Genomic DNA, 17770 nt, shown 5'->3' on the forward strand with positions numbered 1-17770 from the left:
TATCCCGGTCCCCAACGCGCGTTTCGCGTTAGCTTTATCTCAGGGGGTCTGATTTTTCTCTTTATAGGTATATGAGTAAAATGTAAATTGCTCTTTTAGTCTATAAACTTCTGACAACATGTCTCCGAATTTCCAAGCAATATTTTTTTTTTTAGCAAAAAAGGAGAAATGGTCAAAATTAGAAAAAAAAACCCAGTGCTTTCAGAGCTCACATAATGCAAAGAAAACAAGTTCATAATCATGTAGAAACAACAATACTAATGTTTTACCTCAGGAAGAGTTCAGAAATCAATATTCTGTGGGATCCCCATGATTGTTAATCCCGGCTTTCCTGCGTCTTGGCTGCTTTCCTCCAGTCTCTCACACGGCTTTTGGGTGACCTTATGCCGCTCCTGGGACACACATGTCAGCAGTTCTTCTTTGTCTGATGGCTTGTGACTCTCCATCTTCCTCCTGATTACATTCCGGAGGTTCTCAGTGGGGTTCAGGTCTGGAGATCGGGCGGCCATGACAGGGATTGGATGTGGTGGTCCTTCATCCACACATTGACTGACCTAGCTGTGTGGCATGGCGCATTGTCCTCAGAGTTGGGGAACATTGCCTGAGCAGAAGGAATCAGCTGTTTTTCCAGGATAACCTTGTATGCAGCTTGATTCATAAGTCCTTCACAAAGAGTAACCTGCCCAATTCCAGCCTTTGCTGAAGCATCCCCAGATCATCACCGATCCTCCACCAAATTTCACAGTAGGTACAAGACACTGTGGCTTGTACGCCTCTCCAGGTCTCCGTCTAACCATTAGACGACCAGGTGTTGGCCAGAGCTGAAAATTAGACTCATCAGAGAAGATTACCTTACTGCCGTCCTCTATGGTCCAATCCTTATGGTCTTTGGCAAACTTCAGCCTGGCTCTCCTTTTGCTTCTCATTGATGAAAGGCTTTTTTCTACCTTTACATGACTTGAGCCCTGCCTCTAGGAGCCTGTTACGGACTGTTCTTGCCGTGCACTTCACCCCAGCTGCCATTTGCCATTCCTTTTGTAGGTCACTTGATGTCATCCTGTGGTTGCTGAGTGACACTTGAACAAGATGACGGTCATCCCGGTCAGTGGAGAGTCGTTTTCGCCCTCTGCCGGTCTGTAGCTTTGTTGTCCCCAATGTCTGCTGCTTGACCTTGTTGTAATGGACTGCCATCTTAGACATTTTAAGGATGGAGGCAACATGACGCTCACTGTATCCCTCTGCTAGTAACGCCAGAATTGAGCCCTTCTTTTCCTCACAACTCCTTTGGCATGGTTAAAAGTTATTTTTTCATTGCTATTACTTTTGAGCTATTACTAGCACTTGTTTTGCCATCCAGCTTGTCCTATTGCAGGAGGATTGTGGACACCACAGCAGGGTTTTTATACTTTCCTTCGTTAAATAAGATTTGTCTCAGGTGATCACCTAATCAGAAGCACATTAAGTAGAATGAGGTGGACTCCGGTTGGAATTCAGCTGACACTGGAATGGAGGAATGGCTGTCAGACATGGAGAGAAGCGGATTCTTATACAACTGTGCAGTGGGCTCTCAATTTTACGGTGTGTAACGGTACATGTATGTACGGTTTCTAACGTGTGTCTGTACGGCATGTGTTTCGTATGTGTTATGTGTGTACGTTATGTGTTAGTGTGTTGCAATATGTCTTATGTGTGCGGTGTGTTATGGTATGAGTTACATGTGTATTCTATGTGTTGCAGTGTGTGTTCTGTATGTGAGGTGTGTTATGGTATATGTTGTGTGCACAGTGTGGCGGTATGGGTCATATCTGTACGGTGAGTGGGTGGTCGTTCAGATCTGCTGTGTGTTGCAGTGAGGAGGGAGTGGAGCTGACAGGGGGTGGAGGAGGAGGAGGAGGAGAGGGTGAGTGGAGCAGCATCTCTTGATGTCAGGCTGAGGGAGGAACTTCCTGCTTCCTTGCCTTCCCTGCAGCTCACTGAGGGTTTTTTTCAGGCCTAGGCTCGGCTGCAGGGTGTTTGGGGTTGCAGCCCCCGTCCATGGCGTTAGAGGAGAAGCTCTCGGCCGTGGTCAGGTTGTCTTAAGCCGGCGACAGCCCCGAGTTTGGCTTCCACATGATCTGCTCGGTGACAGCTGGAGACAGGCTGAGCCTCTCGTCCACCCGGAGAGAGCTAGAGAAGCCCCTACCGGAGGGAGACGCAGCGCAGGTACTGCCGATGGGGGTGAGGGGCAGCACGGCCGGGCACACGTGTATCTATACACCTGCAACACAAATACCATAAATATATCGAAACCCGGCGCCCTTCACCTTGGTTACAGATGTGCGAATGCCGAGCGGCACATCACATCTGCACCGATATTAGGCACAGAAGGAATGGGAACGATCCTGGCGATCATCACCCCCTGCTCATATGACCGCCGTTAGGCCATTATCTGGCAGTTGTAATATTGCTGGAGATAGCTGGACCGGTCTGGTATACAGCTCCCATGCGGAACACTGCACAGCATAAGGCTAAGCTGCGAGCTGTAATAAAGTGTCAAGCTTCTGCTACCACTTCTGAGAGCAGCATGATGTGGGGAGCTCTGTATATTCCTGCCCACACCACTGCTCCAACAACCCGGCAGCTGGTTTACTACTCTAGTGATAAACAGGGATTTCATAAAAACTGCTCCAAGCAGCACAGTAAATGATACATTGCTGGAGTCAGGGCCTCTGCATCATGCAGCTCTCACATTACAGCTGTGTGAAAAAGTGTTTGCCCCCTTCCTGATTTCCTATTCTTTTGCATGTTCATAGAAATCATAGAATGTTGGAGTTGGAAGGGATCTCCAGGGTTGCCGTGTCCAACCCCCAGCTCAATGCAGGAGTCACTAAAAAATCTCAGACAGATGTCTGTCCAGCCTCTGTGTGAAGACCTCCATTGAAGGAGAACTCACCACCTCTGGTGGCAGCATGTTCCATTTATTGATCACCCTCACTGTCAAAAAGTTTTTTCTATTATCTAGTCTGTATCTTCTCCCTTTCAGTTTCATCCCATTGCTTCTCGTGTTTCCATGTGCAAATGAGAATAATGATGATCCCTCTACACTGTGACAGCGCTTCAGATATTTGTAGACAGCTATTACGTCTCCTCTTAGCCTTCTTAGCTAAACATTCCCAGATCCATTAACTGTTCCTCGTAGGACATACTTTGCAGTTCGATCATCATCCTGGTTGCTCTTCTCTGAACTTGCTCCAGTTTTTCAATGTCTTTTATAAAATGTGGTGCCCAAAATTGGACACAGTATTCCAGATGAGGTCTGACCAAAGAGGAGTAGAGGGGGATAATGACTTCACGTGATCTAGACTGTATGCTTCTCTTAATACATCCTAGAACTGTGTTTGCCTTTTTTTCTGCTGCATCACACTGTTAACTCATGTGCAGTCTGTGATCTATTAGAATATCCAAGTCTTTTTCACACATGCTGTTACTTAGGTCTATTCTTCCCATTCTGCAGATAGTAACATAGTAACATAGTTTTGAAGGCTGAAGGAAGACCTTATGTCCATCTAGTTCAGCCTATTTTTAGTGCAGCTGTTCTGCATTATGGTTCCTGGGGAATCCAAAAAATCCACAGAGTAGAAGCCAATTTTCTCCATAGGGAAAAAAATTCCTTCCCCCTAAGCTGGGTCACCCATCTACCTATAATATTCTGTTATTCGTAACCTTCTATACTGTTACAAGAAAAGCATCCATTCCTTTCTTAAATTCATTCAGTGAGTTGGCCATCACCACTTCCTCAGGAAGAGAATTCCAGAGCCTCACTGCTCTTACCGTGAAGAACCCTCTTCTGTGCTGGTGCAGAAATTCTTTCCTCCAAACGAAGAGAATGCCCCCTTGTTCTTGTCACAGTTCTTGGTACAAACAGTTCATTGGAGAGATCTCTGTATTGCCCTCTGATATACTTGCACATATATATTAAGTCTCCCCTAAGTCTTCTCTTTTCTAGAGTAAATAGACCTAATTTTGATAACCTTTCTGGGTATTGTAGTGAACCAACTCCATTTATCATTTTAGTAGCCCGCCTTTGAACCCTTTCAACTTCTGTAATGTCTTTCTTGAGCACCGGCGTCCAAAATTGCACACAATCCTCCAAGTGTGGTCTGACGAGTGATTTGTACAGAGAGAGAATTATGTTTTCATCTCGTGTCCCCAGACCTCTTCTGATGCATCACATGACCCTATTTGCTTTGGTGGCAGCTGCCTCTGCCTGCTAATTTTCGTTTTTCTTGCCAGGATGTAGAATCTTGCATTTCTCCCTGTTAAATACCATTCTATTAGTTGCTGCCCATTGTTCAAGCTTATCTAGATCCTTCTGAATCCTTTCTCTGCCTTCTCTAGTGTTAGCTATCCCTCCTAGCTTTGCATCCTCTGTAAATGTTATCAGTTTACCTTCATTTCCCTTATCTAGATAATTTATAAAAATGTGTAACAACACTGGGGCCAGGACAGAGCCTTTTGGTACCCCACTTGAAACACTTTTCCAATTAGATGTACATCTATTTATCACCACTCTGAGTACGATCACTGAGCCAGTTATGAATCCACCTAACCTTGTCAATCCCATACTTGGTCATTTTTTCAATAAGGATAGTATGAGATACTTTATCAAATGATTTGCTGAAGTCAAGATCTACTATATCTACCACATTTCCCTGATCCACCCAGTCAGTGATTCCATCATAGAAGGAAATTAGATTAGTCTGGCATGACTTGTTTGCTACAAACACTTGCTGGCTCTGGTTAATGACTGTATTCTTATCCAATTACTTACATTCATGCTGTTTAATAATTTGTTCACAGATCTTTCCTCGTATAGAAGTAAGGCTCACTGGCCTGCAATTTCCTGGCTCCATCTTATTTCCCTATTTTGAATATAGGGACAACATTTGCCCTTCTCCAATCTTCTGGTACTTCTGTTTTCCAGGATTTTTCAAAGATTCTGTCTAGTGGTTCTGCAGTTTCCTCTGCTAACTCTTTCAGTACCCTGGGATGTAATTCATCTGGACCAGGAGATTTAAATTCATGTAAAGTAGCTAAGTGTTCCCTCACCATCTCTCTGTTTATGGACAGTGTGGCTTCTTTTATTCCTTTGATGGCACTGTGAAGATCAGTTGATGTTGCATTTGCTTTCTTAGCGAACAAAGATGCAAAATAGGAATGTAAAAGTTCAGCCTTCTCAATATCATTTTTTACCACTTCATATTTTTCATCCTGTAAAAATCCTATCGCATCTTTGACTTTTCTTTTGCTTTTGACTTACCACACAAATCCTTTTTTGCTACTTTTGGTCTTCCTTGCAAGCCTCACTCCATTACTGACTTTAGCTCTTCTAACACTTGCCATGCATTCCCTGCAGACAGTATTATATTCTTCTTTAGATATGCCCTTCTCTTTCCATTTCATATACATTTCTTTTTTCCTTTTTAAGAAGTGATTAAGTTCTGTGTTCCATCCATCCTGGTCTCTTTAAATGCTTCCAATTTTTCCTTCTTTTCAAGAATGTGAGAAGAGAATTTCATTTAGCAAAATCTCCCATCCTTCTTGGACGTTTCCGTCCTTTAGAACATCCCAGCATTGGACCTTTCCTACCCTCTTTCTGAATCCATTAAAATCTTTCTTTCTCGAGTCCAAGGTTAAAGTCTGAGTCCTTGCTGGTCTTCCTCCTCTTGTAATCCAAAATTCGAGGATAGCATGATTGCTGCCTCCTAAATTCCAGCCACCTTTATTTACTCAACCATTTCTTCCCTGTTGGTAAGAATTAGGTCCAAGATGGCAGATCCTCGTGTTCTCTCCAACCTTTTGAAAGATAAAGTTGTCAGCAAGAGAAGATAAGAATTTTCTGGACCCCGTACATTTGCCTGAGATTCCCAACAAACATCCAGATAGTTAAAATTTCCCATGATCACTATGTCATACTTTTTTGAGAACAGAGACATCTGATGTAAGAAGAGTTCAGCCATATCTTCAGTATTTCCAGGTGGCCTATAGTAAACATCTACAATAGTGTTCTTCTCTCCTTGAATTCTAAATCAAACAGTTTCTACAGAGCTACCAGTTTCTGACGCTTGGATCTCTGCGGAGATACACGTTTTCCGTAACATACAAGGCAACATCTCCTCCCTTAACAGTTAATCCTGTTTCTAATAAATAAGTTGTAGCCTTCAAGGTTTGTATTCCAAGCATGTGTATCATCCCACCAAGTTTCAGTGATGCCTTTGACATATCTTTCCTCTTCCTGTGTTAACAGCTCCAATTCTCCTTGTTTGTTTTCCATGCTGTGTGCATTTGTATAGACACATTTTAGTTTGTAGTCAGTTACTCTTGCTCCTCTATTTTCATTCAGAGTTTGTTGTTTTTGTTATTTCCACTTCTAATAGCAGGGTTCTCAAAAGAATTCATTAGCTGCATATTTCTTCCTGGCCGTTTATTTCCCATCCCATATTGCTGTAGTAGCTCTCCTGATGAGTGTGTAGCAAGGCGTCTACCAAATATGTGTTTTCCTGTTTTTGTAAAATGCAACCCATCTCTAGCAAGGAGTCCATCGTACAAGTAATTCACTCCATGGTCAAGAAACCCAAAACGTTGCTCATGGCACCATCGACGTAGCCAGTTGTTATCCTGTAGAATCCTGTTCAATCTCCTTGGTCCATGTCCATCCAGTGGGAGGATGGATGAGAAGACATCCTGCGTTCCCAGTTCCTTCACTTTCCAGCCTAGTTTCTTTTATCACACTTTATTGTTTCCGATCACCAAACAAATGTAAATATTACACAAACATAAACACAAGTAATCACAAAATGCAGTTTATAAATGAAGGTCTTTATTATTAAGGAAAAAAGAAATCCAAACCTACAGAGGCCTGTGTGAAAAAGTGATTGCCCCCTAAACCTAACAACTGGTTGGACCCTTAGCAGCAATAACTGCAATCAACTGTGATAATGGGCAATGAGTCTTTTACAACGCTCTGGATGAATTTTGGCCACTCATCTTTGCACAATTGTTGTAAATTCATCCACATTGGAGGTTTCTGAGCATAATCCGCCTTTTTAAGGTCTTGAGACTTGATTTTGTTTTCCTTAATCCATTCAGAGGTCGACTTGCTGGTGTGTTTTGGATCATTGTCCTGCTGCATAACCCAAGTGTGCTTCAGCTTGTGGTCACAAACAGATGGCTGGACATTCTCCTTCAGGATTTTTTTAGTAGACAGCAGAATTCATGGTTCCATTTACCATAGCGAGTCTTCCAGGTCTTGAAGCAGCAAAACAGCCCCAGACCATTACCCTACCACCACCATATTTTATTGTTGGTATGATGCTTCTTTTCTGAAATACTGTATTACTTCTACACTAGATGCAATGGGACATACACCTTCCAAAAAGTTGAACTTTTGTCTCATCAGTCCACAGAATATTCTCCCAAAAGTCTTGGGGATCATTAAGATGTTTTCTGCCAAAACTGAGACGAGCCCTTAGATTAGATTAGATTAGATTAGATTAGATAAACTTTATTGATCCCGGAGGAAATTACAGTATTACAGCAGCAGAACAAAGATCAAGAACATTACAAGAACAATACACACTTTACAAAATAAGTCTATATGGACAGCAGATGCGGATAGACTGGTACTTGTAACTCACCAATTCCCCCCCATACACTTTGAACTTCATTTAGTCTTGGGATGCTTTACACTTATACATTTGTTAAACATCCCCACAGCTGTCGGAACAAACGATTTTCTATATCTTTCCTTTTTACACATTAGTTGGAGTAGACGCTTGCTGAATGTGCTCTTTTGCTTCGCAAACAGTTCATAGAGCGGGTGTGTATTGTTGCTCATTATAGCCTTGCATTTCTTAGTAATTCTATCCTCTAATACCTCCTCGAAAGTCCTGAGTTGTAGACCCACCGCCGCACTAGCCTTCTTGATAAGTTTATTCAGCTTATTCGCGTCAGCTGTGCGCACACTACTACCCCAGCATATAATTGCATCAAAGATTGCACTCGCCACAATGGATTGGTAGAACATTTCAAGCATTTTGCTACACACATTAAACGACCTTAACTTCCTTAGGAAGTAAAGTCTACTCATCCCTTTCTTGCAAACCTTCTCCATATGGCACCTCCAATCAAGCTTGCTGTCCAGGTGAACCCCCAAATATTTGAAATTCTCCACCATCTCCACATCCTGACCATCAATAGTGATAGGTAAGCAATCCTTCATGCACCTTCCATAACTCAACACCAGCTCCCTGGTTTTCTTTACGTTGAGTTCTAAATGGTTAGCCTGGCACCAGTCAACAAAGTCCAAAACCACCCTTCTGTATTCCTCCTCCCCCCGGTCTCTCTCAATACCTCCGACTATCACTGAGTCATCAGAGTACTTCTGAAGGTGACAAAGGTCTGATTTATACTGAAAATCAGCTGTGTATAACGTAAAAAGGAATGGCGACAGCACCGTTCCCTGAGGGGCTCCAACACTACTCCGCACACTATCCGATACGGCCGCCCCCAACCTCACAAACTGTGGCCTGTCCGACAGATAATCAATGATCCAATTCACTAGTCCCTCATCAACCGCCATTTCAACCAGCTTTTTACGTAATAATAGTGGCTGTAAGGTGTTGAATGCACTGGAGAAATCGAAGAACATGGCACGCACAGTGGTTCTATCATTGTCCAAAAAGGAATGTACTGTTTGTAGTAGATACGCTACAGCATCGTCCACCCCCAGACTCTGCCGATACGCAAACTGAAGGGGGTCCGTAAAAGCAGACACCCTCGGACACAAGTAGGCAAGTACAATTCTCTCCAAGGACTTCAAGGACTTATGTTCTTATTGTTCAGCAGTGGTTTTCGTCTTGGAACTCTGGCATGCAGACCATTTTTACCCAGTTTCTTTCTTATAGTGAAGTCATCATGAACATTAACCTTAACTGAGGCAAGTAAGACCTGCAGTTATTTCGATGTTGGGGGATCTTTTGTATATAATGAAAAACTAGGCACTCAACTTAGAGAGATACTTTTGGTGATTTTTAATGCAGCCCACCGCTTGAAATAGACAAGCGGTGGTATACCGCGTCTGACACAGACATGCTGACACACTGAAGCACTCGGACTACTATTCCGTGGGGTTTATGCAACAGTACCCCCAAGTCTACAAATTCACATAAACCGAGACGTGTCCTGCCTTAATAATTAGGATTCCCATAAATCCACAACACTTGAAAACAGTCTGTAATTGACAAAGGCCGGATGTGGCTGAAACGTTTTATTTTGTAAAATCACCAAAAGTATCTAAGTTGAGTGCCTAGTTTTTCATTATATGGTGTAGGATCCTACAACAGCACCTTCTCGGGTAGCGCACACGATCTTTCTTATAGTGGGATCTTTTGTGACTTCTTTGATAAGTTGCCGCTGTGCTCTTGGCCACTCCTGGGAAGGTTCACCACTGTTCAGTTTTTTCGCTATTTGTGGATAATAGACTTTCCTATGGTTCACTGGAGTCACAAAGCTTTAGAAATGGTTTTATAACTTTTTCCAGACTAAGAAATCTCAGTTACTTTGTTACTCATTTGTTTCAGAATTTCTTTGGATTGTGGCATGATGTCTAGCTTTTGGTGTACTTCACTTTGTCAGGCAGATCCTATTTAAGTGATTTCTTGATTGAGAACAGGTGTGGCAGTAATCAGGCTGCGTGTGGCTAGAGAATGTGAACTGAGCTTCTCAAAGATGTGATAAACCACAGTTAATTTAGGTTTTAAGGGGGGGGCAATCACTTTTTCACACAGGGCCCTGTAGGTTTTTTTTTAAATTATTATTATTTATCTATCGCCATTGATTCCATGGTGCTGTACATGAGAAGGGGTTACATACAAAGTACAGATATCACTTACAGTAAACAAACAATCACAGACTGATACAGAGGGGAGAGGACCCTGCCCTTTCGGGCTTACATTCTACAGGATGGTGGGGGAAGGAGACAGTAGGTTGGGGGGTTGCAGCAGCTCCAGTGATGGTGAGGCGGTAGCTCCAGTAGTGGTGAGGAGGCAGCGGGGATGATTGCAGGCTGTAAGCTTTCCTGAAGAGATGGGTTTTCAGGTTCCGTCTGAAGGATCCGATTGTGGTTGATAGTCGGACGTGTTGGGGCAAAGAATTCCAGAGAATAGGGGCTCTTCGGGAGAAGTCTTGGAGGCGGTTGGGTGAGGAGCGAATAAGTGTGGAGGAGAGAAGGAGGTCTTGAGAGGACCGAAAATTACGTGAGGGAAGATATCGGGAGATTAGTTCAGAGATATATGGGGGAGACAGGTTATAGGTGGCCTTGTAGGTCAGTATTAGTAATTTGAATTGCATACGCTGAAGGAATGGGAGCCAGTGAAGAGATTTGAAGAGGGGAGAAGCAAAGGAGTAGCGAGGAGAGAGATGAATTAGTCGGGCGGCAGAGTTAAGGATGGACTGGAGAGGTGCGAGGGTGTTAGCAGGGAGGCCACAGAAAAGGATGTTGCAATAGTCGAGGCGGGAGATGATGAGGGCATGTACAAGCATTTTAGTAGAATGATGGTTGAGGAAGGGACGGATTCTGGAAATATTTTTCAGCTGGAGGCGACAGGAGGTGGAGAGAGCTTGGATGTGCGGTTTGAAGGACAGAGCAGAGTCAAGGGTTAATCCGAGGCAGTGGACCTCTGGTACGGGGGAAAGCGTGATGTCATCAATTGGTATAGAAAGGTCGGGTAAGGAAGATCTGTGAGATGGGGGAAAGATGATGAGTTCAGATTTGTCCACACTGAGCTTGAGGAAGCGAGAGGAGAAGAAGGAGGATGTGGCTGATAGACACTCTGTGATTCTGGACAGCAGAGAGGTGACGTCTGGGCCAGAGAGGAAGATCTGAGTGTCATCAGCATAAAGGTGGTAGTGGAATCCATGGGACTTTATAAGTTGCCCCAGGCCAAGTGTATATTTTGAGAAGAGTAGGGGTCCTAGAACAGAGCCTTGGGGGACTCCAACAGAGAGAGGGTGGGATGAGGAGGTAGTGTGGGAGTGGGAGACGCTGAATGTGCGGTTGGAAAGGTATGAGGAGAAGCAGGATAGGGTGAGGTCTTTGATGCCAAATGAGGAGAGGATCTGTAGTAGAAGGCAGTGGTCAACTATTTCGAAAGCAGAGGACAGGTCTAGAAGCAGGAGTATAGAGTATTGTCCGTTAGCTTTGGCTGTAAGTAGATCGTTTTGGATTTATTTTTCTCTTAATCCCTTAATAATAAAGACCTTTATTTAAAAACTGCATTTTTTTGTTTAGTTATGCTATTTTTGTCTAATATTTAAATCTGTATGGTGATCTGAAACATGTACTCCCTGTAATTAGAGGTGGATACTACTTGCCCTTTAAACTAGGCCCAAGAGAGATACATCAGCTGGTATGGGATCAAATGTCAATTTTTTTTAATTAGAAGAACAGTTATATTCACCATTCCATTTTTACATGCAAAATTCTATGCTGAATAAGACAGAAAGCTCACTACATACTGATTTATACAGCCACCACTAGAGGGAGCTCACTACAGATTCATACAGCCACCACTAGGGGGAGCTCAGTACAGATTCATACAGTGACCACTAGGGGGAGCTCACTACATACTGATTTATACAGCCACCACTAGAGGGAGATCACTACATACTGATTTATACAGCCACCACTAGGGGGAGCTCACTACATACAGATTTATACAGCCACCACTAGAGGGAGATCACTACATACTGATTTATACAGCCACCACTAGGGGAGCTCACTACAAACAGATTCATACAGTCACCACTAGGGGGAGCTCACTACATACAGATTTATACAGTCACCACTAGGGGGAGCTCACTACATACTGATTTATACAGCCACCACTAGGGGAGCTCACTACAAACAGAATCATACAGTCATCACTAGGGGGAGCTCACTACATACTGATTTATACAGCCACCACTAGAGGGAGCTCACTACATACTGATTTATACAGCCACTACTAGAGGGAGCTCACTACATACAGATTCATAGTCACCACTAGGGGGAGCTCACTACATACAGATTTATACAATCACCACTAGGGGGAGCTCACTACATACTGATTTATACAGCCACCACTAGGGGAGCTCACTACAAACAGATTCATACAGTCACCACTAGGGGGAGCTCACTACATACTGATTTATACAGCCACCACTAGGGGAGCTCACTACAAACAGATTCATACAGCCACCACTAGAGGGAGCTCACTACATACTGATTTATACAGCCACCACTAGGGGAGCTCACTACAAACAGATTCATACAGTCACCACTAGGGGGAGCTCACTACATACAGATTTATACAGTCACCAATAGGGGGAGCTCACTACAAACAGATTCATACAGTCACCACTAGGGGGAGCTCACTACATACAGATTTATACAGCCACCACTAGAGGGAGCTCACTACATACTGATTTACACAGCCACCACTAGGGGAGCTCACTACAAACAGATTTATACAGTCACCACTAGGGGGAGCTCACTACATATTGATTTACACATTCTCCAATAGGGGGAGCTCATTACATACAGATGTATACAGTGACCACAAAGGGGGGCTCACTACATAGAGATTTATACAGTCACCACTGGGGGGGGTCTCCCTACATACAAATTTATATAGCCACCACTAGGAGGCGCTCACTATGTAAAAATTTATACAGCTACCACTAGGGGAGCTCAATACATAAAGATTTATACAGTCATTACTCAGAGGAGCTCACTACGTACAGATTTATACAGCCAACACTAGAGGGAGCCCACTACATACAGATTTATACAGTCACCACTAGGGGGAGCTGACTACATACATATTTATATAGCCACCACTAGGGGGAGCTCACTACATACAGATTTATACAGTCACCACTAGGGGGAGCTCACTACATACAGATTTATACAGTCACCACTAGGGGGAGCTCTCTACATATGGATTTAAACACCCACTACTAGAGGGATCACACACTACTTAGAGATATGTACAGACGCTGATAGATGGAGTTCACTACATATGGATTTATACAGTAACTTCTAGAGGAGCTCACTACATACAGACCAGGGCTGTGGAATTGGTTAGCCAAACCCCTGATTTTGACCCCTCAATTTCCCTGACTTCTGACTTTACAGCTCTGGTCACTACTGAGCATGTACATAAAGTGCAGCACAGATTTATCTCAACTAAAAGCCAAGAGCCTCAGATCAGGAACAAGACAGACATTAACAGGAGATTTCATAACTTTCCCATATTATAAAAAAATTGCATTGAACTACTGTACCCAATTATATTTTTACTAGTCGAAGTCGATCCATTTTATACCGATGCCACCAAAATAGATACAGAGTCCACCTTCAACTCCACCAAAATGGACACCTACTTCAGCAAAAATGCTACACGACTATGACTCCACAGCCCTGAAACAGACTTATACAGCTACCACTAGGGGGAGTTCACTACATACAGATTTATACAGTCACCACTAGAGGGAGCTCACTACATACAGATTTATACACCCACCACTAGGGGGAGCTCACTACATACAGATTTATACAGTCACCACTAGAGGGAGCTCACTACATACAGATTTATACAGTCACCACTAGGGGGAAGCTCACTACATACAGATTTATACAGTCACCACTAGATGGAGCTCACTACATACAGATTTATACAGCCACCACTAGGAGGAGCTCACTACATACAGATTTATAGTCACCACTAGGGGGAGTTCACTACATACAGATTTATACAGCCACCACTAGGGGGAGCTCACTACATACAGATTTATACAGCCACCACTAGGGGGAGTTCACTATATAAAGATTTATACAGCCACCACTAGGGGGAGTTCACTACATATAGATTTATACAGCAACCACTAGGGGAAGCTCACTACATACAGATTTATACAGTCACCACTAGGGGGAAGCTCACTACATACAGATTTATACAGTCACCACTAGAGGGAGTTCACTACGTACAGATTTATACAGTCACCACTAGGGGGAGTTCACTACATACAGATTTATACAGCCACCACTAGGGGGAAGCTCACTACATACAGATTTATACAGCCACCACTAGTGGGAGCTCACTACATATAGAGTTATACAGTCACCACTGGAGGGCGTTCACTACATACAGATTATACAGCCACCACTAGGGGGAGCTCACTACATACAGATTTATACAGTCACCACTAAAGGGAGCTCACTACATACAGATTTATACAGTCACCACTAGAGGGAGCTCACTACATACAGATTTATACACTCACCACTAGAGGGAGCTCACTACATACAGATTTATACAGCCACCACTAGATACAGCTCACTACATACAGATTTATACAGCCACCACTAGGGGAGCTCACTACAAACAGATTCATACAGTCACCACTAGGGGGAGCTCACTACATACAGATTTATACAGTCACCAATAGGGGGAGCTCACTACAAACAGATTCATACAGTCACCACTAGGGGGAGCTCACTACATACAGATTTATACAGTCACCAATAGGGGGAGCTCACTACAAACAGATTCATACAGTCACCACTAGGGGGAGCTCACTACATACAGATTTATACAGCCACCACTAGAGGGAGCTCACTACATACTGATTTATACAGCCACCACTAGGGGAGCTCACTACAAACAGATTTATACAGTCACCACTAGGGGGAGCTCACTACATATTGATTTACACATTCTCCAATAGGGGGAGCTCATTACATACAGATGTATACAGTGACCACAAAGGGGGGGCTCACTACATAGAGATTTATACAGTCACCACTGGGGGGGTCTCCCTACATAAATTTATATAGCCACCACTAGGAGGCGCTCACTATGTAAAAATTTATACAGCTACCACTAGGGGAGCTCAATACATAAAGATTTATACAGTCATTACTAGGAGGAGCTCACTACGTACAGATTTATACAGCCAACACTAGAGGGAGCTCACTACATACAGATTTATACAGCCACCACTAGGAGGAGCTCACTACAGATTTATAGTCACCACTAGGGGGAGTTCACTACATACAGATTTATACAGCCACCACTAGGGGGAGCTCACTACATACAGATTTATACAGCCACCACTAGGGGGAGTTCATTATATAAAGATTTATACAGCCACCACTAGGGGGAGTTCACTACATATAGATTTATACAGCAACCACTAGGGGAAGCTCACTACATACAGATTTATACAGTCACCACTAGGGGGAAGCTCACTACATACAGATTTATACAGTCACCACTAGAGGGAGTTCACTACGTACAGATTTATACAGTCACCACTAGGGGGAGTTCACTACATACAGATTTATACAGCCACCACTAGGGGGAAGCTCACTACATACAGATTTATACAGCCACTAGTGGGAGCTCACTACATATAGAGTTATACAGTCACCACTGGAGGGCGTTCACTACATACAGATTATACAGCCACCACTAGGGGGAGCTCACTACATACAGATTTATACAGTCACCACTAAAGGGAGCTCACTACATACAGATTTATACAGTCACCACTAGAGGGAGCTCACTACATACAGATTTATACACTCACCACTAGAGGGAGCTCACTACATACAGATTTATACAGCCACCACTAGATACAGCTCACTACATACAGATTTATACAGCCACCACTAGGGGAGCTCACTACAAACAGATTCATACAGTCACCACTAGGGGGAGCTCACTACATACAGATTTATACAGTCACCAATAGGAGGAGCTCACTACAAACAGATTCATACAGTCACCACTAGGGGGAGCTCACTACATACAGATTTATACAGCCACCACTAGAGGGAGCTCACTACATACTGATTTATACAGCCACCACTAGGGGAGCTCACTACAAACAGATTTATACAGTCACCACTAGGGGGAGCTCACTACATATTGATTTACACATTCTCCAATAGGGGGAGCTCATTACATACAGATATATACAGTGACCACAAAGGGGGGGCTCACTACATAGAGATTTATACAGTCACCACTGGGGGGGTCTCCCTACATAAATTTATATAGCCACCACTAGGAGGCGCTCACTATGTAAAAATTTATACAGCTACCACTAGGGGAGCTCAATACATAAAGATTTATACAGTCATTACTAGGAGGAGCTCACTACGTACAGATTTATACAGCCAACACTAGAGGGAGCCCACTACATACAGATTTATACAGTCACCACTAAGGGGAGCTCACTACATACAGATTTATACAGTCACCACTAGGGGGAGCTCTCTACATATGGATTTAAACACCCACTACTAGAGGGATCACACACTACTTAGAGATATGTACAGACGCTGATAGATGGAGTTCACTACATATGGATTTATACAGTAACTACTAGAGGAGCTCACTACATACAGACCAGGGCTGTGAAATTGGTTAGCCAAACCCCTGATTTTGACCCCTCAATTTCCCTGACTTCTGACTTTACAGCTCTGGTCACTACTGAGCATGTACATAAAGTGCAGCACAGATTTATCTCAACTAAAAGCCAAGAGCCTCAGATCAGGAACAAGACAGACATTAACAGGAGATTTCATAACTTTCCCATATTAAAAAAATTGCATTGAACTACTGTACCCAATTATATTTTTACTAGTCGAAGTCGATCCATTTTATACCGATGCCACCAAAATAGAAACAGAGTCCACCTTCAACTCCACCAAAATGGACACCTACTTCAGCAAAAATGCTACACGACTATGACTCCACAGCCCTGAAACAGACTTATACAGCTACCACTAGGGGGAGTTCACTACATACAGATTTATACAGTCACCACTAGAGGGAGCTCACTACATACAGATTTATACACCCACCACTAGGGGGAGCTCACTACATACAGATTTATACAGTCACCACTAGAGGGAGCTCACTACATACAGATTTATACAGTCACCACTAGGGGAAAGCTCACTACATACAGATTTATACAGTCACCACTAGATGGAGCTCACTACATACAGATTTATACAGCCACCACTAGGAGGAGCTCACTACATACAGATTTATACAGTCACCACTAGGGGGAGTTCACTACATACAGATTTATACAGCCACCACTAGGGGGAGCTCACTACATACAGATTTATACAGCCACCACTAGGGGGAGTTCACTACATAAAGATTTATACAGCCACCACTAGGGGGAGTTCACTACATATAGATTTATACAGCCACCACTAGGGGGAGCTCACTACATACAGATTTATACAGTCACCACTAGATGGAGCTCACTAAATACAGATTTATACAGCCACCACTAGATGGAGTTCACTACATAGAGATTTATACAGCCACCACTAGGGGGAGCTCACTACATACAGATTTAAACAGCTACCATTAGGTGGAGTTCACTACATATAGATTTATACAGTCACCACTAGGGGGAGCTCACTACATAAAGATTTATACAGCCACTACTAGAGGGAACTTACAAAATACAGATTTATACAGCCACCACTAGAGGGAACTTACAACATACAGATTGATATAGCCACCACTAAATGGAGCCCACTACATACAGATTTATACAGCCAACACTAGAGGGAGCTCACTACATACTGATTTACACAGCCACCACTAGGGGAGCTCACTACAAACAGATTTATACAGTCACCACTAGGGGGAGCTCA

The 17770-nt window shown here is 43.3% G+C and overlaps 1 protein-coding gene across 1 annotated transcript in view; it reads left to right on the top strand.

Annotated features, from left to right (window-relative positions):
- Positions 1-1926: 1926 nt before the first annotated feature.
- LOC141054062 (uncharacterized) overlaps positions 1927-17770 on the top strand; it is a 30645-nt gene continuing 14801 nt past the window's right edge. Inside the window, exon 1 of the mRNA XM_073551239.1 lies at positions 1927-2202. Within this exon, the coding sequence (XP_073407340.1) occupies positions 2110-2202 (93 nt within the window). The 5' untranslated portion in view covers positions 1927-2109. The remainder of the gene's footprint in view (positions 2203-17770) is intronic.

The sequence above is a fragment of the Dendrobates tinctorius genome, unplaced genomic scaffold (assembly GCF_039654945.1).
Source record: "Dendrobates tinctorius isolate UK_male_01 unplaced genomic scaffold, ASM3965494v1 ptg000173l, whole genome shotgun sequence".
Classification (NCBI taxonomy): domain Eukaryota; kingdom Metazoa; phylum Chordata; class Amphibia; order Anura; family Dendrobatidae; genus Dendrobates; species Dendrobates tinctorius.